At 37.0% G+C, this 27,868-nt stretch overlaps 2 protein-coding genes across 3 annotated transcripts; one reads left to right on the forward strand and one right to left on the reverse strand.

The window, feature by feature from the left end:
* On the reverse strand, positions 1-23,572 carry uba6 (ubiquitin like modifier activating enzyme 6). Of its 2 annotated transcripts, XM_077204361.1 has the most exons (33): positions 23,530-23,572; positions 22,397-22,486; positions 21,403-21,485; positions 16,645-16,739; positions 16,005-16,033; positions 14,131-14,225; positions 13,695-13,806; positions 12,678-12,758; positions 12,476-12,598; positions 12,080-12,203; positions 11,890-11,993; positions 11,742-11,804; positions 11,565-11,641; positions 9,669-9,735; positions 9,440-9,583; positions 8,804-8,871; positions 8,159-8,318; positions 7,980-8,057; positions 7,709-7,890; positions 7,509-7,614; positions 7,325-7,414; positions 6,650-6,730; positions 6,441-6,569; positions 6,204-6,255; positions 6,053-6,116; positions 5,855-5,924; positions 5,653-5,724; positions 4,770-4,893; positions 4,485-4,678; positions 4,263-4,390; positions 4,080-4,167; positions 1,523-1,617; positions 1-1,324 (listed from the first exon to the last, which is right to left on the reverse strand). In XM_077204361.1, exons 3-33 carry the CDS (start codon positions 21,438-21,440, stop codon positions 1,174-1,176), a joined length of 3,084 nt encoding a protein of 1,027 aa, XP_077060476.1. In that variant the 5' UTR covers positions 21,441-21,485; positions 22,397-22,486; positions 23,530-23,572; the 3' UTR covers positions 1-1,173. The 2 variants fall into 2 exon arrangements, with proteins under 2 accessions (XP_077060476.1, XP_077060483.1); XM_077204368.1 differs by lacking the exon at positions 23,530-23,572 and having other exon boundaries at positions 22,198-22,406.
* Positions 23,559-27,674, forward strand: grhprb (glyoxylate reductase/hydroxypyruvate reductase b). Its single transcript, XM_077204382.1, has 9 exons — positions 23,559-23,827; positions 25,089-25,219; positions 25,297-25,369; positions 25,445-25,561; positions 25,638-25,726; positions 25,824-25,928; positions 26,016-26,151; positions 27,237-27,367; positions 27,452-27,674. The coding sequence occupies exons 1-9, from the start codon at positions 23,676-23,678 to the stop codon at positions 27,571-27,573; spliced, it is 1,056 nt and encodes a 351-aa protein (XP_077060497.1). The 5' UTR covers positions 23,559-23,675; the 3' UTR covers positions 27,574-27,674.
* Positions 27,675-27,868: the final 194 nt, after the last annotated feature.

Raw genomic sequence — 27,868 nt, forward strand, 5'->3', positions numbered from 1 at the left:
TTTCTGTTGAATACTGTAGTCACAATGACATCATATTTACCAATCACTGGTTTAGCTCCTTTAGATATCATTTTCTTATAAATTGGAAATGCTGGACATCATGGCAGGGAATTCTGTGCAACTGAAGGTTTAATTTAAAGGGATCAAACTAGAAACATTGTCCATGTTTTTCCTGTTCTTTGTGCATTCGAACATATCCACTGTAAGCTCAAAGTGGAATGTTGGGTCAGGTGTGTCTATGCAAGTGTGTGATTTCTGATCACTACTGCCAATCACATGTGCGCTAAGCAACAGCCAACTGCCTAAAGGACTCTTTAAGATTCACTTTAGGAGTCAATGACATCAACAAGACTGTAAATGCAGCGAGGAACTTGTGAAAAGCCTGTTTTAGATGTCAACATGCAGGTTGGACTTAAAGTGATACGAATATACCTTCACATACAGGATGATGTCTATATCAGTGTCGATTACGTAGAGTCTCATCCTTTAAGCCTTGTCGCTCAAGTAGAAGCGGTTGATTGTAGCAAATGGGTACAAGGATACTATCAACTATAGCACCCTCTAGTGGAACTACAGAATGCATTTTGCATTGTAGGTGTAACATCAGAAGCAATTATCTTTACCTCAATCTGTTTTTGCAAAAAGCTAAGATCATGAAGAACCTGACAGCCACATTCAGGGGAAACCAGTTGTGAAGCATCGCTGAATGCCAATGATAAACATTTTAAACCAGAGGTGAAATCTTTGGTGTTTATGTTGCTTACAGTGACCGACCAACTTCTTAAACCCCAATATCCTCCTAAAACATGTGCAAATAAATTACAGCTGATTCATGATGAATGTTCTTCTTTTACAAGCCCTCTATTGATTTTTTACAGAGTCCTCTTCTAGTTTAAGAGACTAACATAGAATAATAAGCCCTGGGGAAGTTGTGTAAACATTTTCTTTTTTGTTTTACTCTTCAGAGCATTCATATAATAATAACCATTATTATTGTCACTTTGAAGCACAATATAATTATCTTAAGGCATCTGCACAGACAATGCTGTGCAATAAAATAATAAATCAGTAGAAAACAAAAAGTCACTATGTACATTGAGTCAGATCAAGTGCTACTCCACTTGTGGTCCACAGAGCAAGAGGGAGGAGGGTGTGTGAGAGTGTGTGTATGTGTTAGGCGGTCTCGCCACTCTCAGTTTCTCGACTGAAGTAATAGCGCACTGGGGGACCGGGCAGATCTTCGTCACCATCCACCTCAGGGGCAAATGATACGGTAAGGTCAACATACTTCCTGCCTGCTGAAGGTTTTATCAGTTTATGCATTCTGCAAGGACAAGACAAATAGAGATATTGTTATGGTAATGCAAAAGAAAACCACAAAGCATTGTGCATCATTTTTCGAATTGCATTTGATGATAGTCATCGCACAGAAATTACATTAGCTGAAACACGTAAGATTTTACAGGCTAAGATTATTTTTTTAATCAAAAGTAAAATAGGCTATTTTACAGTTGGGTCTTACGTCAGTTTGAGTCTTTTGTTATGGCCCGGCATAACCGGCACATACAGCATCTTCACTCCGTGAACAACCATAGTGGGCTCAATTCCGTACTTCTCCTGAAATGAAGCATAAAACCTGTTTGTTACTATGTACTAAGCAATAATTAATTAATTCTTAACAAATTAATTACATATCTTAAATGCAATTTTAGGAGACTATTGTAAAAAAATAAATAATCATGTTCATGTATATTTTAGATTCACCAAGGCTGCATTTATTTGATCAAAACAGTTCTGTATTAACATACTACAATTTTAAAAAACAGTTTTCTATTTTAACATTTTTTTATTTATTCCTGTGATTGATGCTGAATTTTCAGCAAAGATGAACTGAACTGAAATTTGAAAAAATGTGATATAACAGATGCATTTTATTTATTCTCATTGGTACAATTATTAAAATGGCAGAATTTGTTAAAAGGGATAAAATGGTACGTTGAAAATGCTGTTGTTGTTACACGGGCGCCGCCATGTTGGATTTCAACATTCGACTACGTCACTGGCATGGTAGGCTATATAGATCAGTGGGTAGGCTACTCCGTTACTAACCAACACTAGCAGAGCTAGCTTCTCTCTACCCCCTGCCTTGTCAACAAAATTATTCTAGTCGTGATTTCTAGTGTTTAATCCTAGGTACGAGAGACAGATGTGTTGAAAACGTCAATGAGTACATGAAGCGTCTGATATCAAATGTTTTATTTAGCTACAAGTCCAACGCATACTAGAATCCTTGATATTCGGCTGAGGGGAAAAGATGTAACGTTAACGTTAGTTCACTGCACAGGATGGGAACGGAATCTTATTCATCCTTCCCAAATGCCCTCTCGCCCAAAGAGTGAACTGCCGGTACGCTGTTAACCTAAGCAGCCTTAGAAAGGGATATAAGTTAGCCTAGTCAGCCCAGTCGCCAATTCGTAAAATACACTGTTACATACTAGCTACTTATAGGGGTAGACGCTCCAGCGTCTCAGCTCGGACATCTCTTAGAGATAGCATAGCCACCCTCAACACGTCTCTCTCATCGCACAGCATCTGAAATGAACGGTGCATGGAGATGCATTTTCAACAATCAATAAATGTTCCAGGTTGCCCTCTCTGCAACAGATCGACTCCGGTGCAGTGTCCATGCTCCGGCAGCGCCCGCGCCCACACCCGCACCAGTCACTTCCCCAAAACGATCCTGTACTGTATGTGGAGCCTGAAACTGGTCGTCCTCCATGTGGTGGTAGTCAGATACTACTGGCCTGTCCCTCACATGCTCAAATGCGTAACTCATGCCATTAATATTACTGATTTTCGTGTATGTATATAGGACCTGCAGCTGTTGCCTATATACCTTCGCAGGTCCTACCATGCCAGTGACGTCATCGAGATTGCCAGCGTAACAAACGCAATTTTTGTGCTGCTTAAAAAAAGCTATATTGATATTTTAGTTAAATTTTTTAATGTAAATTACTTTTAATTGTCATAAACAACATGTTATTAACGTTGATTTTTTTCAGTTCAGTTCATCTTTAAGTGTCACATGATCCCTCAGAAATCATGCTGATTTGCTACTCAAGAAACATTTCTTACTGTGTGCTGCTTAATATTTTTGTGGAAACCATGATTCATATTTTCATGGATCATCATTTTTGATGAAGAGATGGTTCATCATTTTTGATGAAAAATAGATTTTTTTGTAACAATGTAAAAGTCCCTTTACTGTCACTTTTGTTCAGTTGAATGCATCCTTTCTAAATAAAAGTATCAATTTCTTGAATAAATTAAAAAAATCTTATCAACCCCAAAATTTGAACAGTAGAGTAAATTTTATTTTAGGTGAAAAAATTGCAGTTACATTGCTGATTCAATGAAGTTCAGGTTTAGAAAATATATATATATTTTTTTAAATATACTGTATTATTTCTATCACATTAAGAATTATGAAAAAGTGGTTAAAATGCTTATAAAAGACTGCTATATTTGTAAGCAGACAATGATATTGTGACAGTCTGGGAGATTTTTATATTTTTAAAATTTTTTATATTTTAATATTCACTCCCATATTACATTTCAGAGTGTAATCAGTTGTTTAATCCATAATTGGTGACAATCATGATTAAATTGGTGGTATTATCTACTTTCAAAAAGTAAAATTTGGTACAGTTGGTCTCTGTGAAAAAATGGATTACTTACTCGCCCTCAAGTTGTTCCAAACCTGTATGAGATTCTTTCTTCCGTTGAACACAAAAGAAGATATTTTAAAGATTGTCGGTAACTAAACAGTTGATTGACTCCATTGACTTCCATAGTAGAAAAAGAAAATACTGTGGAAGTCAATGGGTGCCATCAAATGTCTGGCTACCAACATTCCTTAAAATATCTTCTTTTGTGTTCAACAGAAGAAAGAAACTCATACAGGTTTGGAACAACTTGCAGGTGAGTAAATAATGACAAAAAAAAGTAGTTTCCTGGTGAACTATCCCTTTAAAGTGCCCTTGACATTATTGACCTTCAGGCTCAAAAGTGGTACTCACCCTTACTGCGCTGATGAAATCAGACAAGGTAAAGACCTCGTGACCGAAGATAGTCCAACGGTCCCAGATAGAAAAGGAGATATCATCTCTGGTGAAAACAAAAAGATCAAATTATACGAAGATAAGAAACACATATCTATTCATTTTTACAAGTGCCAATCTGTGCCTGAGTGTTACTGTTACTTGATCTGGGTTCTCTTGACCGGAGCGGTTTCTGTGAGCACCATGACTGGAATTGCCAGGTTGAAGAAACAGTTTTTAAACAACTCAAATCCATAACCACCAGCAACTTTTACCAACTCAACTGACACCTACACAGAATGAATATTAACACAATCATAAAAAAAGACTAAACACAACAGGAATCATCATAGAAAACAATAGTTGTTTGTTTTTATCTCTCACCAGTCCTGCGACAGCAGCTGTAGATGTGGCAATAGCAGGGATGATTTTGCCAGCAATTCGTTTGGTTTGTAGTCTGTCAGCGGCCTCGATGGCATACATATGAGCTCGCAGAGCCGATGCTGACGCTACGAAATCCATGTGTCCGTTTGAGTCATCATCCTTTTCAAAGAACAGCGGAGTCATACATAGCCTCTCTAAGACATAAACAGAAAGGAAAAGATACAAAATAAGAGGGGAAAAAAAGTTTATGGAAATTTTGGGTATCTTGGTTTAGAATCAACAAACCAGGAGTTATAAAGCTGGAGCTGATGGCCTCCTGTAGCTGTGAGATCGCATCTCTCTCCTCTTCACTGCTCACTGTCATTTTCAAATGATCAGGCTTCTTAACAGACTCATCTGTCTCTATATGCTGATACAAATACAGACACTTAATAGTTATTTTCTTAAAGGGGAGGATAGCAGTTTCTGGATTTCTGTCTAGCAATTTTTTTAATTGTTTGTTTATTAATATATGCATCAAATAGATGTCTTTGTTTGTTGCATTTTTCACCATAAGTGATACTTATTTTATGAGGCCATTGCAACTATAAGGGGAAGAAATTAGCAAAGACCTAGCAATTTGATTTTAAATCAATATTAAGGTCAAAATAAAAAAATAACACGATTCTAAACTTTTTTTATTCAGGCAAACCTCTTTTACCTAAAATATTTACTTGAAGTACCTCCTGAAATTCAACACATTTGCATAAAACATACCTGTTATGGCAAAGCTTCATGTTACATGATCCTTAAGAAATCATTCTATGTGCTGATTTGGAGCTAAATAAACATTTCAGATTATTATTAATGTTGAAAACAGTTGCACTGCTATTTTTGTGGAAACCATGATACATTTTTCAACAACTTTCATAAATGGAAAGTTCAAAAGAACAGCACTTTTTTGAAATATATATCTTCGAGAACATTTTAAATGCCTTAAATATCAATGCTGTACTGACCGTTGTGTACAGTTTGAAGAATAGGAAATGTTTCTTGGTAAGAAAAAAAATCTCAATAGTTCACCTTTAAACAACTCAAAATTGGGTTGTTTAATTGATACATCACAGACATACATTTTCAATAGTGATTGAATACTAAATACATAAATAACTGGTGAAAGAACACATACCTTTTCAGCTGGTTTGTATTCGGGAACGTCCACTTCAGCTAAAACACTTTGAACAGCCTCATAGGAAAGTTTCTATAAATCATTCAACAGCACGTAAGACAAAACATTAAAGAAATTAATTCAAGATAACACAAAAGTAAAAGAAAGAAAAAAAGAAAACAGACCCACATTGAGATGTTGAAATGTAAAAAAAAAATATTACCTCTTCTGAATATGGAATTTTATAAATTCCAGCAAAAAGGCGAGCTGCGCTGACAACAAAACCAAAATGCCTGATGTAGGAGAAAGAAATTTTTTCATGACCTTCCACACATTACATCTTGTTATTTTTTTTTTATCTCATTTCTCTCCTTCACTGTGAATAACAGTCTATAAACAGAATATTTACTCTGATACTCACAGCGGGTCACTGAGATCAAACTCTATAGGAGAAGGTGGCCGTTTGGGAGACTGCCAGAACAGACCTGAAAAAAAGAGGAAAAACACTTATCGTGACTCTGTTGGCTATTAATACAGCTCCTCTGCACAAGTGAGCAAATCATGAGACTTACTGCCGTCTTTTAGCCGTGTGTCCAGTGGAAATGAGTGAAGTAGTTGTAATGCCTGAAATATTAAAGTAGAAATGAGTTATGTCGTGCAAACATTGCACATACACGCTTTATTTCAATGAGAAATATACTACTATAATATAAAGCATTTATAACTGTTTTATAAATACCTTTACATGCCAAAAATAATAGCGGTCATTAGTACAAGATAAACACTATTAACTTCTGCAGGACAGTTACCTTTCTTTTGAAGTACTTGTCGAATTTGAGTCGAGCAAGAGCTATACAGTGATTCCATTGAGTAGGTCTCCGACTCAACAACTTAATGACCTGAAATGATCCTTCCATACTCTCCCCAGCCATCATCCTCTGCACACACAAGCAATGAAATTAAACTACAACAAGGCTAAATTATTCTGTTTAGGTAAGCATGTAGTATATATCCTCACCTGTAACACATCCTGAGGTGATGAATGACTCTGCCAGAACATGTTGTAAATGGAGGGTTTGTGGGAGTAAGAGCTCTCAAACTATACACAACAAAAACAAGACCACATATCAGATCACTCGCAGTATTTCCAAGCACTGATAGGAGTTCTAAGGAGATCCGGTCGAACTGATTGCATCTAAGCTTTTTTTTAGTTGTTTTTGACCAACTATTAGAAATGATTTCCTCTGAGTTGTTCAAATCTTGGTGACCTCCTTAAATGTACAATCTGAACAATCAAAAAATGGATTTCATTTAACAAGTCTAAGTTTTCATAAAAGTAGCTGTTTGTGGTGAAAACTGACCAACCATTATAAATGAAAGTAAATTATGCTGTTTTTTTTATATTTAATGTGTGTTGAATAAGATCACATAGAAATTAAGAAGTGAGCCATCAAGAGTGCAAAAGATTCACAAAGGAGGGTTAATGAGGGATTCTTTAATTAAGGATTCTTTAAAAATAAACTTATTTTAACTATGTCTATATTAAAACATTTATCACATGTCCTAGAATAAAAATATGTCCCTGATCATCCTTCATGTGGATTTTGGTATTGGTGATGGTAATGACATTTTTCACTTTTTAAAAACCTAATATTTACGCCTGGTAATGTCTGTAAGAGTGTGTGTCACTGACCTTGTCTCTGGCCCACTGTATGGTGTGCTCAATGACAGCGGGAAAAGACTTCAGAGTGCAAAACGGAATCTCCTCCTCCGGTGGGTCTCTCTAAGAAACACAACCACAGTTGAGAAACAAACATGGGACAATGGATACACAGACTGGCACACAGCCTATATAAACACATAATATACACACTCACATGGCTGTTGTAGGACTCAGTGAGGTTTGGGATGATGATCTCAGTGTGCCCTTTCGTACCCATGGTACCCGAGTCTAACAGAGCTTTCTGATTGGATACGCTCCGACTGCGAGTTCACAAAAGAACCATTAAAGAATTTGCAAAGCAGCACACTTTTTACATTGAAAAAAAATGAATTCTGCTGTTCAATCATGGATTACCTATCCACATATCTCCGAGCCTCCACGTTGTCCAGTGCGGTGACCACCAGGTTGAGGCGGGAGAAGAAAGCATCACTATAAATGTCCTCTGTTGCAGGATATACTTTATTCAGATGAGCATCTATTTGGAGCTCTGGGTTTATTTCTAATGTAGCTGCTGCTGCTGTAGTGCTCTTTGGCTTCTACAGAGAGGGAGGAAAATGGGCAAAAAAGGAATGAGAAGTAATTCATGAATGAAAGAGCGAAAAAAACTATCAAATTATTAAGATACCTGTATATGGTGTGGTCTGAAGAGAAACTGCCGGTTGAGGTTGGATTTCTCAATCAAATCTGGATCAGTAACGCAAATCTAGGAATTAAAAAAATGCATTTGAGGAATTGTACCAACTTTCCATTTATTTAAGTGAGAAGGGAAAAAAATTAATAGTCCTGTATGATGTATATCCCCACCTCTCCTGAGCATCTGTTCAATCCCACACCCAAAAGTGCCAAATTCTTCAGCATCTCACAGCCAATAGCACCACAGCCCACCATAAAGACTCGAAAACTGTGCAGTTTCAAACACAGCGACTCGCCGATACACGCCCTCAATGCATCGTACCGATCACCCCTATAAGCATACGTCAAAAACAACATTTAAAACAGTGATCCTTAACCTTTTTGACTCCAAACTCCTCATTGTCCACAACAATATTTGAAGGCTCCATGATTTTTCCAGTTGTTTAAGATTTATTGTTTAAAAATTAAGGATAATTATTATTATTTTATTTTTTTTAAGTATTTAAAAGTAAGGAAAAAAAAGTATATTAATTTTTAAAAAATGCCCATGGAGGTAAAAAAAAAAAAGTATTAATTAAAAATGACTTTTCCAGGTCTAGAAGTAACACAAAATTAGGCTACCTCGTTTTTCAAGTGAGAACCATGGTACTTCAACTCCAAAACCTTAATCCTGAACTAATCCTTTTAATACAATTTCTGAATTAAAATGTAAATGTTTGTAGGTCAGAAAGTACAAAAGTACATTAAGAGATATTACCATTCTCAAAATGCTGTAGAAACATACAAACTAACAAAACAAGATTGCTTCACACTCACCTTGGGACAAATTCATCAGCAGGAAGAGATTGGAGGGGCTGAACCACCTCAACTGCATCGAGATAAAACTGTATAAACACACATATCAGAAAGAATAAATACCCTTCATATTAATGCCATACACACACTACCATTTAAAAGTTTGGAGCCAGTAAGATATTTTTTATTGTTTTTAAATAAAAAAATAAATACTTTTATTTAGCAAAGATACATTAAACTGATCAAAAGTGACAGCAAAGACATTTAAATTGTTACTTTGGTTCTTTTGAACTTTCTATTCATCAAAGAATCTTTTAAAAAAAGCATCACGGTTTTCACTAAAATATTAAGCATTAACTGCCATCAACATTGATAATAATAAGAAATGTTTTGTGAGCACAAAAATCGGCATATTAGAATTACTTTGTGGTTTAATATTTTAAATTGTACTGAAATTAATTGAAAATATTATAAAAATAGAAAAAATTTAATTGCAATAATATTTAACAACATTATTGTTTTTCTGTATTTTTGTTCAAATAAATGCAGTCTTGGTGAGTATAAGAGACTTCTTTCAAAAACCTTCAAAATCTTTCAGACACACTTTTAAATGGTAGTGTACTTGAAAGACAAAAGAGCGTCTGACCTTTGACTTACCCATTGCTGAAGAGGGGAAAACTTTCCAGTGAGAGCCTTTAAAACCTCCTGACTAGCGATACCACCCACCGCTGCCGCTAGAGGAGAGAGACATCCCCTCGCACAGCGCGACACACACCTCACCAGATCCTGGTTTATGCATATCTGACAACACACATTTTAAATTAAAAGATGGTAGTGTGAAGATGTGCAAAACAGGATGGGACTGAGTGTTTTTAGAAACACTGACTTTGTTTTTAAGTGTTTTGCTGATCTCCTCTGTGAACTTCAGGAGCAGCTCAGCATCCTGCAAACAACTACACACAGAACAGAAAAAAAACACATCACAATTTTAATTATCCATGTCAATCATAATCAGAGAGAATTTAAAAATGCAACAAGCAATTTGTCAGTCCACAATGAATGAGAAATGACACAGCCAATTAGAAAATATTTGATGTTTAATGTACAGTTATTATATGTGGAACCACAATTTTTACCAGTTTTGGGCAGGTCTATTCAGCAAAATGTTGCATAAATAGTAACTAGTGATGCACCGAAACACTAAACCAAAATTTAAGATTCCATTTAGCCAGAAAACTAAAACTGAAAAAAGTTTTGGTAATTGAATAATTCAATTTGGGTAGTTGAACACTGTATGCTGTTCAGGGTTTTATTCTTAACTCATAAATACAGAAAAGTTAAAACAGACAACACAGAATTCCAGAAAAATTAAAACATTTCATAGGGCCCTATTATTAAAACATTTCATAGGGCCCTATTATTAAAACATTTCATAGGGCCCTATTATTAAAACATTTCATAGGTCCCTATCAAATTTGTATTATTGTTTTATTTTTTAACTTTATATTTTTTATTTATTAAAAGGTTTCATGGATTCAATTGACTATACTGCTTTTGACTATTAAAACGGGGGAAAAAATAGAATTTTGAAAAAAATTAAATAGATTTCATTGGGTTCTGTATAAAATACACGTTGGGTCTCATTCATGAAACATTCGTAAATATACGAGTAAATATGTGAGTGATTTGCGCGTAAAGAGACCTTTCCGAAAACTCTTCTCCTGATTCACAAATACTTCGTAAACGTCAGATGTGATAGTGAAATGTGTGTGTGTTAATGAACTCCAAACAGTCGTAAATGGGACACGCGTGCACGCTCATTCGCAATTACCATAAATCCCGCCCATTAAATCCGACTGACAACTACCGGTATATATGGGCATCATACTATGACACAAAACGAACGATTTCAACATGTCTTCTCAAAAACGAATGAAAAAGAAAAATTTCTCAGATGCAGAAATTGTCAGTTTTAGGTTTAGGTGTATGTAAGGTGGGAGGAGTTGGATCTGGATCCGACTCCTCCCCGTGGATTTCATGTTCCGCAGTGAGAACCATCTCGAAAATACGCCTTTTGCGCAGCGCTCTATCTGCCAAATCTAGCAGAAGCGCTATATCAGCCATCGTAAATGTTCTTGTTATGCCTGATTTTGGCCATTTTATAGGAAACAATTTCCGTAACAATTAAGGGGCTATTAGTTTGCCCAGCCCTATTGAAAGCAATTAATTATTTGATTAAAGTGTTCCGTTTGCAGATGCTATTACTGGCTCTCATAATAAAAGTAAAAAGAAAAACCGTATGTATTTACTATATATAATATTTTTTCAAAATGCTGTGTAAATATGTACCCGATTAAGGTGAATTAAAATGCAGCCTTATTAATGAGCAAAACGTTCGGATGTTAAGAGCACTATTTACGCGTGGCTAGGAGCAGGTGTAGATTTCTTTCGCACCAACTAACATTTGGAAAATACGAACATTTTAATGAATCCGAAAATTTACGGCAGAACCACTTTACACACGATTTACACAGAAATTCGTTCTGCTCGTGTTTCATGAATGAGACCCATTGTGTGTACGAAAATGACGCTGAAACAGTCGAAACGCATCATCGGAAAGACGCTGACTGTTTCGGTCAATGATTTTGGCCCTTCCAAAACAATTTCGGTTGCTGAAATTTTGGTGCATCACTACTATAAACCAAACCCTCTTGCTCTGTTTGCTTTATCATTCTCTCTAGGTTTCTTAGGCACAGCTTGAAAGAGGAAAACAGTTATTTACCCGATGCTGGGGAGTCTAGCATGCTGTTCCAGGAAAGCATCCAAAGCTAACATGACAGTATGGAGCTGCAGAGGGACCTGAATGGATAGGGTACCATTTTTAAAGAAAAAAAGTGACTGATTCTCATGTCAATAACAATAACTGGACTCCAACAATGAGAGAGCCTGTGTTTCTGACCTCGGGTTTACTGAAGTCTGCAGTGAGGAGCCGAGGATCAGATAACTGCTGCTCCATTGTCTCCTAAACAGACCATAAATAAAGAAAAGAGTTACTCATTATACTTTACCACTATTAAACAGACCAACTGAAGTTGGTGTTAACATACAAAGCTGAAGGTTTTGGGAATCTTGACCAGGCGGAAGATTCCTCCATGGGCATATGGCTGGAATGATGATGTATCTCCAATTGCAAAACTGTAAGGAGACAGAACTAAATACACACACATAGACAAGAGCGTTAAGTACGTTAGCAGAGTACATCATTGCGCATGATGAAGGTAGAGTTTGTGTTCATACCTGTAACTTGGTGTGTGGAATTATTGAGTTCACTCATGCCATTGATCTCTTTAAAACACACACTCTGCCCTGTCTGGAGGCCGTGTGTTCGGCTGTCCATACACGTCACAACACCAGGGCTCCCCTGTGATTGAAGCAGGAAGTTAAAAAGCGACCCATATCACAGAATTGAGCGTTTCATATTAAGTTCAGCATTCAGGCTAAGCATCTGTTCACACTTGGCAGGTTTGGTTAGATTGAAACAAATGCGCTCGTTGTATGTGCGCAGACTACATATGATTGTATCATTTTAATCGAACCCAACATGCCAAGTGTGAACACACCCTAAATGTGACAAAAGAAAGTATAACATTCCAAAAGTAATGTGAAGGTGAGACAGTGAGGTGCTTTCATTACCTGGCTGATGTTTTGGATGAAGACTTCTTTTGGTTCTTCTCCAGTAGGGTCAGACACCTCAAACGTCTCCCCAAAATCACAGAACACTCGTGAGCAGATCCCAAAAATATCACAGCCAATGAACTGCACCAAAAAACAAATTTTTACAGCATCCAAACAGAGAGTTATAGCTATGTGCAAATATGTCTGGGAATATCTGTACCTTAATCGGAGGCTGCAGAGAGTGGCAGAAATGGTTGATTCGTTTCTGTAAGCTCAGCTTTGTTTCTGTTAGTACTACACACTAAAGAAATAAATACAAGAATAGAAACATTAAGTATGATATGAACATACAGAATAATCTAATTGGAATAATGATAAATGTAAAACTATTGTTGCACTTTGAACTTAAAGGGTTAGTTCACCCAAAAATGAAAATTATGTCATTAATGACTCACCCTCATGTCGTTCCAAGCCCATAAGACCTCCGTTCATCTTCGGAACACAGTTTAAGATATTTTAGATTTAGTCCGAGAGTTTTCTGTCCCTCCATTGAAAATCTATGTACGGTATACTGTCCTTGTCCAGAAAGGCAATAAAGACATCATCAAAGTAGTCCACGTGACCTCAGGGGGTTAGTTAGAATTTTTTGAAGCATTGAAAATACATTTTGTTCCAAAAATAACAAAAACGATGACTTTATTCAGCATTGTATTCTCTTCCGGTTCTGTTGTCTATCCGCGTTCACGAGGCCAGTGACCCTGCTGACGTAAGACGCTGCTGACGTGTTATCTGGTGCGTCCGTGTATTCGGGTTCAAATAAATATGTCTGGTTAAAAAAATATACCAGTCTTCACCTGTGTCGAAATCCTTAGACATGTTTGCAAAGATTGTTTTGTTTACAGCGTGTGAGAATACAATGCTGAATAAAGTGGTCGTTTTTGTTATTTTTGGAACAAAATGTATTTTCAATGCTTCTAAAAATTCTAACTAACCCACTGAGGTCACATGGACTACTTTGATGATGTCTTTATTGCCTTTCTGGACAAGGACAGTATACCGTACATAGATTTTCAGTGGAGGGACAGAAACTCTCGGACTGAATCTAAAATATCTTAAACTGTGTTCTGAAGATGAACGGAGGTCTTACAGGCTTGGAACAACATGAGGGTGAGTCATTAATGACATAATTTTCATTTTTGGGTGAACTAACCCTTTAAGAGTTTTCATGGAGACTGACCTGGTATCTCTTCAGGAAGCTGAGGTCAGTGCTTTCATCCAGGACATCAGTAGACACACTGACCTGAACATATGGGTTTAGCTCAGCCACTCGCGAATGGACAGCCTCCACCCTGAGAGAGAGAGAAAATCATTGTGGTCACTGTGCAGCTTCATTGAAAAAGAAACAAAGAAAACTAACAACCTAGAGTTGGATAAGGCCACAGAGACACTTAGGTAGGGTCTTAACTTCATTAAGGGTGGATATGACCAAAATCTTCTGAAAAATTTTACATCATGGGAAATATATATATATAAATACATTTTTAAAAAAATCCCAATTTAGTTATTTTCTTCTGGAAATACAATCCAAAAAAAGGGATTGAATTAAGTTTTGTGAATTAAGGGATTGTTAAATTAAATTGTAACAAAAGTAGCTTTTAACAAAAGTACACTACCTTTTCTTCTGGCTTTGCACATCTTCCTCTCTGATGAAGAAGTTGGTGCCCAGATCCCAAACTTCACATTGCTTACTGTCATGAAGGGTGACTGCCTACAAACACACATGTGCAAACCTCATAAAACAGTCATAACACTACTGAAAAGTAACTGCTCAGCAAATAGTCCAAGTAGCCTATAACAGTAAAAAGAGAATACACAATATACTATAGATAATAGGTGTTCAAAATTAATATAAATCACTATAACTTCAATAACAACTTTTAAGTTTTAACTTTTAAGTTTTTTTTAGAAAGAAATTATTCTAATTCAGCATAGATGTTAGTAATGTCTTTACTGTCACTTTTGAACAATTTAATATTTTCATTTCAATAATATTAAAATATTTTTATTTCAATAATATACAGTAAGGGTTCAATCTTCAGCTGGCTGGCAGGAGCCGCCACTGGCATGTCACGTGACCTGTCAGTGGCTGGCTGGCAGTCTGCCTTGGCAAGTTTCAGAAACCATTTTATTTTTGGCAGTTTTTGTGCTTCGTGTTCCTCCCTCTCTAGCTCATTTAATATGCATCTGTTGATATGATTAAGTTATTTTGTATGATTGATGTTTTGGGACCGGTTATCCCAATTAAAGCAGTCAAATGGCCGTGATCACGACAGGTTTGATTACTGACGCTCGCTGGACGCTTAATCCAGCCAGCCGCGGTTGAACTGCGAGTATAACTCTTTGATTTTACGGTTTAATTTGTCTTTCTTTTATTGAATTATTAAAAAGCATTGCTGTAGTATATATTGTCCTGTTGTTGCAGAAAATGCTCAAAGCAATGACAAAGATTCATGTCATTGTGATTAATTCACGTTTTAATAGGCTACTCTGCATCTACATTATCTAATTTAATATACATTATCACACAACTTTTTACACAACGATTAAAATCGTCACAACTAGCGGTATCCATACAAATTAGATTAATTTCCTTAGAATGAGAGGCAGGCAACAGTAACGTCAGTAAGCAACCAGTCGAGAGTGACAGACAACGCGTTATACTCGCAGTTCAACCGCGAGTGGCTGGATTGAGCTTCCAGCGAGCGTCAGTAAGCAACCAGTCGTGATCACAGCCATTTGACTGCTTTAATTGGGATAACCGGCCCCAAAACATCAATCATACAAAAGAACATAATCATATCAACAGATACTTATATTAAATGAGCTAGAGAGGGAGGAACACAAAGCACAAAAACAGCCAAAAATAAATGGTTTCTCATTGTGAAACTTGCCAAAATCAGACTGCCAGCCAGCCACTGACAGGTCACGTGACATGCCAGTGGCGGCTCCGGCCAGCCAGCTGAAGACTGAACTCATAATAGGTAAATTCACGATTCATCAAAAAATCCTGAAAAAAATATATCAATGTTTTCACTGAAATATTAAGCAGATATTAACCAACCATTTTCAACATTGATAATCATAATAAATTGTTCCTGAGAACCAAATCAGCATATTAGAATGATTTCTGAAGGATCATTTGACACTGAATACTGGAGTGATAATGACTGCTAAAAATAAGGAATAAATAACATTTTAAAATACATTACAATAGCAAACAGTTATTTTATATTGTATTAATATTTACCATTAATGTTTTTACTGTATTTATATTAAAAAAATTCAGCCTTTGTAAGCATAAGAGACTTCTTTCAAAGTATTAATAAATAACATTTTTGAACAGTAGTGTATAAAGAAAATAAAAAAAATATATCCATGATATTTTTTGTATGCCAAAGAAAAAAACTGTATAATTTTCTGTATATATATATATTTTTCTGTATATAGAAAAACCAAGAAGAAAATTACATCTAGACATGCATCTTACCTTCACTCCTGCCAGAACAATGTTTTTTGCTGCACAAGATGAGAGATTTTTGATTAGAAATTAAGTGGTGTGAATTACACTAAACACAAAAAAATGGTTAAACTGTAGATGGGGTACATGGTATGAAACTCATAGGATAATGAAGCAATGACCTTATTGGAGGAAAAACTAAAAAAATACACATACATGAATCCTTGACATCTCAGATCATGATATACTAGAAATTAGATCATTTTAACACCCTTGTACCAAGTATAGCCATTAACAATTTCTTTAAAAGAAAAAAAAATCTTTAAAAGATTTTAAAGTCGGCAAGAAACGGAAGCTGTGATAATCGTTTCTTCCATTTTGTGACGTATATCCGAGTGAAAGCTTCTCAATCAAGAAAAAAAATTTAGGGCGGGACTCCTTTGTCCAAGGAGAATTTATTGGATTGTTGTGGTTTGCGAGTAAACACGTCATCAGAGAAGAGAACTCATTGATAGTGGAAGTTATTTTGATAAAAAAAATTACCAGAGCACATGCATTTAAACAAATAAAAAATATATTTGCATGGTTGGATAAATCATTTATAATAAATACTGAAATAAAAAATAAAAAATAATAATAATAATTATATATATATATATATACCACTCACCTATTTCCACTCCAAGAGCTCCCATTCCACTGACAAGCACAGAGGATTGAGCCATCTGCTGCATAGCACTGTCCCCCAGCACATACCGCTGCCGACTGCGCGCACACACACACACACACACACACACAAACACACACGCACGCACAATTAAGAGCAGCAAAGTTGGATTGAATCTGATTCTTAAAGTACCCCTATTATGCTAATTTAAAGTCTCCTAATTTGGCTTTGGAGGTCTCCTAATACAGGTTTACATGCATCAAAGGTCAAAAAACTGTTTCTTTTTCTCATAATAAACACTCCACATCAACCACATTTTTCCATGATTTTCAAAGACTCCATGGATGAATCAATCTCTCTAAATCGCTCCTTTCCGAGAGCTAATCTGCTCTGATTGGCCAGACAGCTCAGTCTGTTGTGACTGGTCTACCGCGTTCAGCGCGCATCGAAAAACAAAAACGCCCATTGCCATAACTAAACTTCAGCTCCATCCGGAGGCTTCCTACAGCTCATCGATTGTACACAGTAAACTAAAGACAGTAACGAACAATGACGTCGATTTTACCATATCAATCCGAGCACGAATCCGATGATGAAACATTGGAAGAACATTTATCATTCAACCTGAACCTCCATCGCAAGGACGTCTTAAGTCCCGTTCAGACCCAGGGCCAGAATTTCGTTTTGGAAAATAGGGGGTAAATTCTTATGGGGGGGATTTTTTAATTTGAGGGGGGAGTTTTTTTTTAAGACAATTTTTAAAAAATGCGTTTAGCTAAATGTTTGCTCACTCAATGTATTTGTGTTTTTACAATGGGGTCATTTTTTTTAGTTTACACAACAAAAGGAAGCTTGATTTCAATCTTTGAATTAAATTGAAAAAAGTAGCACAAATAAATACATGAAATAAAGAGAAAAGTTTAGGTCTAACACTAGAATTCAGAAATGCAAGAAATGGAAAAAAGTAATCAAATGTAAAATAACACGGAATAGTCTTTTAGTCCTGTATAATTTGAATACATAGGCTATTAATCCTGATTCCTTACAATGCTATCTTTTGTTGTTTTATATACAATAATGACAGACCCATTTAGGCTACTCTCAGTTTAAGAGCTAGTGAACGGATCCACGTTCACATGTTGCGTGTAAAGCGCAGTCCGCGCCACTTTCTCTTTTAAAAAGGGCTCCCTGTTGCTAAGCAATCATGAGCCACGTTCTCCATGAAGACGAAGACGTTTCAGCAAAGGATGAACGCGCAAAAGACGTAACGTGAACGGCCCATACTGTTTTCATTATAGTGTCACATGCATTTTCTTTTTGTATTATTTTTTTAAGACATAACCGATTGTGTTTGAGAGGATACTCCCCAAGACTGGAATTTAGACAATGTTGTGTGCTTTTGACCGTTAAAGCGCTATAATTCAAGAAAAATAACTCAAGTTTTGTTACTCACGAGCTGTTTGTTATGCGGGGTTAAAATCACTTGAATGTTTAAATAGGTAAGACTTAAAAAGACGCACAAATTATAAACAGTAGTGACGATGCAATGGCACCATTGTGCAAGTGACATTTCCATCAAACGTCCCGACTCCTGAAACGCTAGTCTAGAATCACCGCCTGCAGCTGCAGCGCGATTGGCTTGCCTTGTGTAACCTATTTTCAGAGACAGAGAAGAGGCGGCATTGGCAGAATCACTCACGCTGTTTGTGAAATTGCGTCTCGCAGAAAGTTTTAAAATGACTGATTTGATCATTATAATCTGTTAGGTTAAATTTACTCATAGGCCTACATGCTAGATTGAATGAATGTTTGCGGGAATTTCCCGCATTATAAACGCAAGACCTGCGGGAATGATTAAAATGATGCGCAATACCCGCACCGAAATTCGAGCCCTGCAGACCGCCAGCGACTTTGTCGCTGTATGTCGCTAGTCTCTGTACTGCGAGTCGCTTGTGGGCAGTCGTAGTGCTGTACCTCTAATATTATTGGTAGACTGCACGTCTGGCCATATCTATACAAAATACCATCAAAAGTGATATATACAACTATATAATTTTAATTTGACTAGGAATTAGGCTCAAAAGAATTAAAAGTAACAGTATGCTGTTGGGAAAGTGTTTTTATATTACCACAGCAGTGTTCAGTGGATTAAATCATTTACTAGATTAACGATCGATCAATCAACAAATTAAACTCACTCATACTGTCATAAATTACTAAAACATCATTCGAATTTGACAAATAATAAATATTCTTGTCCCTAATAGTCAACATAATGCTGGGGAAACTGAAAAAATGAACTGCAGCAGTGCTAAAATTGCATCATAAAATTACAACACTCGAACTATAAATGTATGAATTAAACTCACTGAGACTTTCGTCAGTTTCTTTTCCATGCATCATTTTATTATATTCATGTATGTGGTTACAGCCAAATCATACAAAACAGTGAAATCGCCCTCGAGGCGGTGACGTGAGCTCCACTGAAAGTATTCTATCCTTTTGGTTGTCGCTCACGAAAATCTCTTCTCATTTGCATAAAGTTTAAATTTCTGAACTTTTGTCGCGCATCTCACATCGCTTGACACGCCAACTTTCTGTCGCCAACAGTTACTTTCTCTCGTGTCGCTGGAAGTCGCCAGCGCTCCATTGAAATGAATGGAATCGTGTCGCTGGCGGTGTGAACGGGGCCTTAAGCAGGATGTTCTCAGTGATGCACTACTCAGTTTGAGGTACATTATAAGATGTTGCAACTTTAATTCCTCACCATCAGCTGATCAGCATTAACCAGTGTAGGACCATCAACAAACCGATGTGTATTTTTCTAATTTATTGCGGTGAACATGTTGAAACTGTATCAATAACAGGCTAGAGCATACATTAGCCGACCTCTAACGTGAATGGCTGATGTAACATAAACGTTGGTAAAACACATATTGCTCCATCCTTTATCTTTACTCAAAGTAGTAAGAACGACAGACGATCTGCATTAATATTCAATTCAATTCAATTCAAATTTATTTGTATAGCGCTTTTCACAATACACATTGTCTCAAAGCAGCTTTACAGAAAGTGCATAGACAGTTTTAGGTAATAGTGGCCCACATCTGATTAGCAGAAGTTAGGGTTGGGCCGATAAGACAATGCCATTGTCCATTGCGATGGCTGACAAACATCACGATGTTGAGCCGGCATCGCGATCCCCCCGATGAATTTTAACCACTGATTCTTCACAGCCTCATCCTTTGGAAGGGAAAATAAACCCAATTTATTTTCACAGCGGAGAGCATAGAGTCTTGGTCACATGATATCCACACGAACGAGCAAGATATCCTGTCCACGCAGAACGTAGGCGGGCATTATGCAAATGTAATAAGTTGTGACGTGTGAACTTCCAGAAATAGATTCAAACTCTAAACGACTCGTTTGAGCGGTTCAGTGTCAACTTTTTTTTTTAGATAAACTAACTTTATTTAAGATGCACTTTCAGCTTTACAACTTTGCAGACTGTTTACATTCACGTACAGCTACATTACACACTGCATGAAAGGTAATTTTCAAAGAACCATAACAGGGGCACTTTAACTAATCAGACTCTATACATGACAGAAAGCAAAGCATGTCTCAGTGGTCCGGTTTACACCTGGTATTAAGATGCTTTTTTCCAATAGGATCTCAATTAGATGTGGGAGACACAATCCCATTTACACCTGGTGTTTTAATCGGTCTCTTTTGTTTACTTTCAACCACTTCTGTCCTGCTTTCTGGAAGTGGAGGGTTTATGAGCGTAAATGTATGGGGCTTTTCAGATGTTTCTAATGTATGAAATAACCTCGCACAATTTACATATGAAAGCACCTAGAGACCACTGAAAAATATACGGAGAGCATTGGCTTTCGTTTCTGCTCTGATAGCTGCAAGACCAAGCAAAACACAGAGAGTGCGTGTTAGAAATCACTTCAAATCATGAATGGTGAGAGAACTTGGTACTTTTTTTTGTCTTCAAACCAAACTTGTTTGTTCAGTCGACAAACTTTAAATCCCGTCTGGCTAGACCGTTTCCCATAATTTTTACACATTAGGTCAGTAGGCGTAGAGTAGGTGGTCTTTTGTGGCTGTTCAAACACATTCAACCACATGAGCGTTTACACTACGAAAGCAATCCGGTCGAATGCATTTTCGACTACCTCTGGAAGTGGTCGAAAGTGGACAAGCTCAAAATGTTTTAGACCCCAATTACACCTGTATTTAACGTCTTCCACTTGTGATCCGATCGACCAAAACGCATTTTAAAGGGGTCCCAAATGAAATAAAACCTTACCAATCTGATACGATCTGGTCCAGTTGTTCTGGCAAAGTGGTTCGATCAGCTTGGTCATCTGCATTTTCCGGTTCAAATTCAGGCTCAAATTGATAAGGTAGTGCCGACATTATCACCTGTCATTATTGATTTGGCAGCTGATGTTCCACATATGGTAAGGGGCGTGACATTTCCGTCACACGCTTAAGTTTTTTTTTTTGGGCTAATCAAAGCACACCACGCTTTTCAGAACAATGAGCTTTGTAAAAAACGAGGCATTTCAGAAAGGCAGGGGATAGAGGAGCAACAATAATGTATATTGTGTGTAAAATAATGACTTTTTTTAACCTAAAACCACGTAAACACATTGCATTAAACCAAATACACAAAATAATTCAGACCCATTTGATACCAGGTGTAAACAGGGCCAGAGTGTTTCAGCTTCAGTATTTACAGTGTACCTGTACAGAGAATCATCTATATCCATGGAGTCAGCCATAGTGGGAAGGGGAGAGGGGGTGTCCAGGTGTTCCTCTGTAAGATTCTGTAGGAGAGATAAAGAGAATCTATTCAGCGCTGACAAGCTGCAGTGTTTACAGCTGCAAACTTCCTTTAGTCAAAGATCCGGGTATGTCACGCATGTTACTTTTCAGACGCTTTTGACAGATATTATCTACAGTAGCCCTACATCAACATGACCTGCTCACGAGCACCTCAGGAGAACTGTCAAACCAATCTGTAAAACGGTTCGACTGATTCATTCAAAAGAACCGACTCAAAAGAACGATTCATGGGCAAATCTCTGTGGCTTAATGAAACATTTTAGAAAAAAATATACTCAGAACAAAAACAATGCCTTTTAAAACTGTACTCATTTACATAATTTTTCCAGCCGTTAGATGACACCATTTTAAAATCCCCTGATATGTCTCGGTTTTCCTGAGCATTTAAGCCCTGAATGACTTGACAATTAATTCTGCCTGCAGTGCCAGTTCGGTTTTATGCATCGTCATGCTTCACATAACTTACATATACTTATGAAATAATCAACACATTATGACTTTCTAAAAAGCAAACTGTTTGAGCACTGGCACACGAAATTACAGATATAACAAGTATAATATCCTCCATAGAAAGACGACAGGCTCTAAATTAAGATCTGAAAACAATATAAAATCACATCATCACAAAATATCTCATATTTTAATTGTAGATCGTTAAACATGTAATAAAATCATTAGTTTATTATTGCTTACTCATATATATGTATCATTAGCACATCGGCTAACTAAGCTGTTCACAAAATTAGCTTATCCGTTTAACTATAAACAAATCAATCAAATCTGCAGGCACGACTCAGCCAAATGCGCCTTTACGGCTGTGATTGCTTGATTTCAGTGAGTAGTGGTTTAAAGTAAGGTCTGTAGCATAGAAAGAAAGCTGTGTATTAGCTACCTGTCAATGTGCGCTAGGAACGGGAGCAGCACACTTCTTCTACTGCGCGTGCGCGCTGGGGTTTCGTGAGGGGAGACTATCTACCGCCACCTAGTAGAAAGAATGGGTTACTCTGAATCATTTATTGACAAGTATAAACACCAGATACACCCATAAAAAGAATTTGTATAGGATACAAAATATGCTTTCAGTGCACAGAAACAACAATAATACACATTAATTTAAGGACTATAGATAGTAAGAAAAAAAAAGATAAGTGAATAAAGACTTTTTGTATATAATAGGCCTGTTTATCTCAGCTTTTGATTCGCCATGACATGGTTGCCTTTTAAAGTGTGTTTATTTTTCACACACATATATATATATATATATATATATTATACATTTTGCAATAAACCTCTTTAAATATCTAGTTGGTCAGAGAGGATTTTGTGAAACAGGACAATAGGCCTATTTGCTGTTTAATAGTTGGCATGTTTGATGTGAATTCATTTATACTCAGGATCCATTGTTTCAGAACGAGACAAAAAAAAGTTGTTTGTGCTGACCTATCAAACCTGAACCAAACATTCACTCTCTCACACACACAGACACACACAGACAGACACACACAGACACACACACACACACACACACACACACACACACTTACACACACACACACACACACACACACACACACACACACACACACACATTTGAACTCACATTTCATCGAAGTGGAGTAGCCTTGAACTGCTACCCCAACAAATAATATTTAAACTCGTATGGTTTTAACACATACAGAAACACACATTCCTAAAACACACCACAGTCCTAAATTTGTTTGTTTTCTTTCTCTTTTGTCATTTTTGATTGATGTGCATTAATGTGAAGTTAATGTCTTTCGATAAATTTCTTTTCCAAGTTCAAATAAAGTGTTTCTATTTCTTTATATAGTTGTTTAAAGTGTTTTTCAACATTCTTCATGGGCCAACATTTGCCTATTATTTGAGACCCTGATTAATGATTGACTGAAACAAAATCAATAGCCTACAGTTGATACCAGAAATTGAGACACATTCAATGTGCTAGTGATTAGTTATGGTACTTTGGAATGTAAAACAAATAAACAAACAAAAAACATATCTTACATATTGGCTCCCCGGCTCATGTTGTGATGACCCATTGGTTCCCTCCCCCTAAACTGTTCACAGCTTGTCACACACTGCACTTGCTGCCGCTTCCAGCTTTTGTCATCCTTTACCAAAGATCTCTGCATTGATTGCCATTGTTCGTAATGTGGTGCAGTAGAACAGCGCTCGGGAGACTGCAGAAGATCGCCCCGTGTACCGTCACCGGATTTCATCGCGCGATGTCCATGTTACCCAAAGTTTATGTGACGCGCAAGGTGCCGCCGGAAGGATTGGACATTCTCCGCAAATCCGGACAGTAGGTTGAAGCAGTCATCCACCACAATCTGTTTTTAACTCCACTGTTATTATTTGCGTAAAAACTGGCCCCAAATTTGATAAATAGCCTAATACAATATTTTAAATAGCCTATTGATTGAGCAAAACAACGTAAAAAATGGACTTATTAAAATGGGTAGCCTAACACAACACTTTCGTTTAGGAAACTACATTAGTGGACATAAGCTAACAATAAGCCTAAAGTATAGCCTACTTATACAGCATGTATTAATCTTAGTTAATGTTAAATTCAACATTTACTAATACATTTCAATTTAGATCAAAAGTGGGCCTATTCGAACTTTTAATTAACATTCACAGAGGTTAATATATGGTAGGCTATGTAAATATTGCTCATTGCTAGATATGTTACTTAATGTATTGACAAATGTTATCAAATTAGACCTTATTGTAACGTGTTTCCAATAGCTATATCAAAAAATAAAGGTGCGGGTCACACTTCAACATTGTTTTTCGTGGTTGAAATCGAGTTCCCTTAACAAGCGCTTGCCCGATTTAAGTTGGTCCAACAGAAATCTACTTCTTTTGATAGTGACTTTTGTGTGAGCTGCGTTTCTTATCTCGCTAAACTATTAAAAATCGAAAATGGACCTTTTTGCCCATGAAATCTCAACTTTTTGAGAGGATCTTTGGCCCCAACATCAAGGTGCTTTTCACACCCAAAACCTACTATTCATTAACGTATTCGGAATTACTAAAAAACTAGTGATCCTCTTGAATAAAAAAATGTACCCTAATAATTTCATTCATTATACTGCATGTATAGTAGGCCTATGTAACATGGACACAGCCAAGTTTAGCCTACTAAAGCAGTAATAAGGTACATATTTTCCAAACCAAAGGCTTGTTCAACATGTGCCAACTGGAACCTCTGCTCAGTTGAAGATAACCGAGGGAGAAAAAGTTAATAAAAAACTTTTGACCAACCGACTGAGCATTCTCATTCCAAACATTAGTCATCTGGGTCTCACAGATTTTAAAACAAGAAGATAAGAAAACAAATATCAAGAGTCAAGAAAACAAAAAAAGTGTCTTTTGACAATCTGTAATTTCAGTCTGTTTAACTTTGATTTGAGAATTTGTGGGCAGCTACAATGATATTACCTGTTTTGGTCAATTTATGGAGATTTAATCGAGCCAAATATGCAAATCATTGAACTGCTCTCTTCTTACTTTCTCACTGATCATAACCTTCTCTAAACTCTACCCACACAATATAGGGTGCAGTTTGAGATGTGGGACTCTGATGACCCTGTGCCTCGAGTGGAGCTGCTGAAAAAGGTCAAAGGTTGCGACGGAATACTGTGTGTACTCACAGAGAAGATTGACGCACAGCTATTGGACGCTGCAGGTTAGCTTCCAATGCATGATCATTAGGTTGAAACAAAAGCAGACGAATTCAGTGACGTGTGTGTCTCAATAATGCAGGCCCAAATCTAAAAGTCCTCAGCACCATGTCAGTGGGGTTTGATCATCTTTCTCTGGATGAACTCAAGAAAAGGTCAGTTGTGCAGGTCAAATTTAGAGATGAATTTCTTGAAGTGTGCATTGTTTACGTGAGCTTGTGTGTTTCCAGGGGAATCCGTGTGGGATATACTCCTGAGGTACTGACTGACGCTGTGGCTGAACTGACTGTTGCCCTGTTACTCGCTACATCCAGAAGACTCATCGAGGCCACACATGAGGCTAAAACGTACTAAAACTAACAGCACTCACACATTTGCTTATCAATCATGCTCTGATCCATACTGATTCATACTTGTGTTTAGGGGCGGCTGGGGAACTTGGAGAACTTTATGGCTGTGCGGTCATGAGCTAGCAAACAGCACAGTCGGCATATTGGGACTTGGGAGGATTGGTAAGGAATAGGGTGGCCTGATGACTATATACAATTTTCACTTATTAGTTGAGGGTGTTGGTTAAATTGAGGTTGTGTGGTGTGTATATGTGTGTAGGTGTGGCTATCGCCGAGCGTCTGAAGCCGTTTAAGGTGAAGAAGTTCATCTACACAGATGTGGAGCCGAGACCTGAGCTCGCAAATATGATAGAGGCAGAATATGGTGGGAAGATCTCCGAACCTTCACAGAACCTTCATGAGAGTTTGGGTTACTAGGTAGCAAACAAATGAACTGTGTGTGTGTGATCAGTCTCTTTAGATGAGCTGGCCAAGGAGTCTGATTTCCTAGCCATATGCTGTGCTCTGACTCCAGAGACTCATGGAATTTGCAATTGGAATCTCTTCTCCAAGATGAAGAAAAACGCCATCTTCATCAACACAAGCAGGTAATCCTAATGCATCCTTTCTAGTGATGGGTCATTGATGAACGATCCGTTCATTAAAGGATAACTAAACCCCTGGTCAGAGCCTGACTCGACCCACTGGCAATATTTATAAAATGCTGGAAAAGTGGGCAGAGCCCAGCGGAGGGGGGCGTGCACCTGAGACGCATCTCTTTGTATTGAACCTGCCTACGTCACCAACAACCGTTGCGTCAAGAACCACCGCAAACATCCAATAGGAAAATTCAACTGCAGTAGCCACCGTTCAACCTGAAGAGGGCAGCACTCAGACGTTTTTACACCATATACTGTATTGTAGAATTAAAACACTTTAAACCAAAATGTCAAAAAATTTACTGGAATCAATGAACAGCATTTATGAAGCTCCATTCTTACAGATCATTAACTTAAAAAAGTTGTTTTAGTGTTTAGTTACCCTTTAAGACTTGGATGTTCACGAAAGACTCACGAAAGAGTAATTATTTATGGTCCCTGTAAATTATTTTTTAATGCATTATAATGATTTCGTTATTCAGAATATTATCAAGATTGCGTAGGTGGATGTGTTCGGGGAATTTGGCTGTTAAAAGTATAATATTTAAAGCCACTTAAATGAACGAAATGACTCGAATAAAGATTCGTTCATTTTGATGGACAAGATCGAACAAAAGAGTCAGTAAAATGACCCGAACTTCCAATCACTAATCCTTTCCAGTGTTATTTTCATATTATTTATATACTATCATTAGTATGTATTATTATTGAATTACATTTTATTGTTATATTTTCAGAATAGCGCTAAAAAGTGAGCAGTTGAATGGCCTACTATACAATAGAGAAGACAACACTATCGCAACTTCCGTGTCATGCGGACTTTAAATTGAGCAAATGTGCAGGACATACATTGTGCATCTGTATGTAGACATACATCACTTTCACTTTTGGAATACTAACCTAAAACAATAAGTATCAAAATTCATGTTTATAGAAATTTTAAGCATTCACTTCAAAACAACACCCATGGCTCTCAGCAACATACTGTCAACAAGGCCCTTGACTGCATGACTCTGATTGTTGTTATTGTGAAGAGGGGGAGTGGTCAATCAGGAGGATCTGTATGAAGCCCTGTCTACTGGTCTGATTGCTGGAGCCGGCCTGGATGTGACCACACCTGAACCGCTGCCCACACACCATCCTCTTTTCACACTCAAAAACTGTGGTAAGCATGCATGTATGTATTTTATTGAAGTGTTTGATGCAGGCCTTCTCTGAAATTATTCTGTGTTTATGTTTGTATTTGCAGTCATTCTTCCCCACATTGCCAGTGCTTCCTATACGACACGAAACTCCATGTCTGCTCTTGCTGCCAATAACCTGCTGGCTGGACTCAGAGGAGAACCCATGCCTAAAGAACTTAAACTGTAGAATGAGACGCTATAGAACTAGTTAAGGTAATAGTCCTTTTCACAATGAAAATTATGTCTTTATTTACTCACCTTCCTGTTGTTCCAAACCTGTATGCTGTCATTTTTTTGTCACAGTGACCACAGCTCCAAAAAAAGACAAATTAATTACTTTCATATTAAGGCCAAGAACTGATAAATGGCCTATATTGAGATTCTATATTATTTTGTCTAAGTGAATTAAAAAATGAAATAAATTTAATTATTTTAAATGCTTGAGTGAATTTTTGGCATCACAACTTAAAGGTACAGTACAA

Source organism: Siphateles boraxobius, unplaced genomic scaffold (genome assembly GCF_051911475.1).
Source record: "Siphateles boraxobius isolate OS27281-9 unplaced genomic scaffold, OSU_SipBor_1 119, whole genome shotgun sequence".
Classification (NCBI taxonomy): Eukaryota; Metazoa; Chordata; class Actinopteri; order Cypriniformes; family Leuciscidae; genus Siphateles; species Siphateles boraxobius.

Coding starts and splice junctions, on each gene's coding strand:
- grhprb (XM_077204382.1), top strand. CDS start 23,676: ATGTGGTGCAGTAGAACAGCGCTCGGGAGACTGCAGAAGATCGCCCCG. Junction 23,828..25,088: donor ATTCTCCGCAAATCCGGACA/GTAGGTTGAAGC, acceptor CACACAATATAG/GGTGCAGTTTGAGATGTGGG. Junction 25,220..25,296: donor ACAGCTATTGGACGCTGCAG/GTTAGCTTCCAA, acceptor TCAATAATGCAG/GCCCAAATCTAAAAGTCCTC.
- uba6 (XM_077204361.1), bottom strand. CDS start 21,440: ATGGCTGACTCCATGGATATAGATGATTCTCTGTACAG. Junction 11,805..11,889: donor TTCCCAAAACCTTCAGCTTT/GTATGTTAACAC, acceptor TGGTCTGTTTAG/GAGACAATGGAGCAGCAGTT. Junction 1,325..1,522: donor AACAAAAGACTCAAACTGAC/GTAAGACCCAAC, acceptor TTGTCCTTGCAG/AATGCATAAACTGATAAAAC.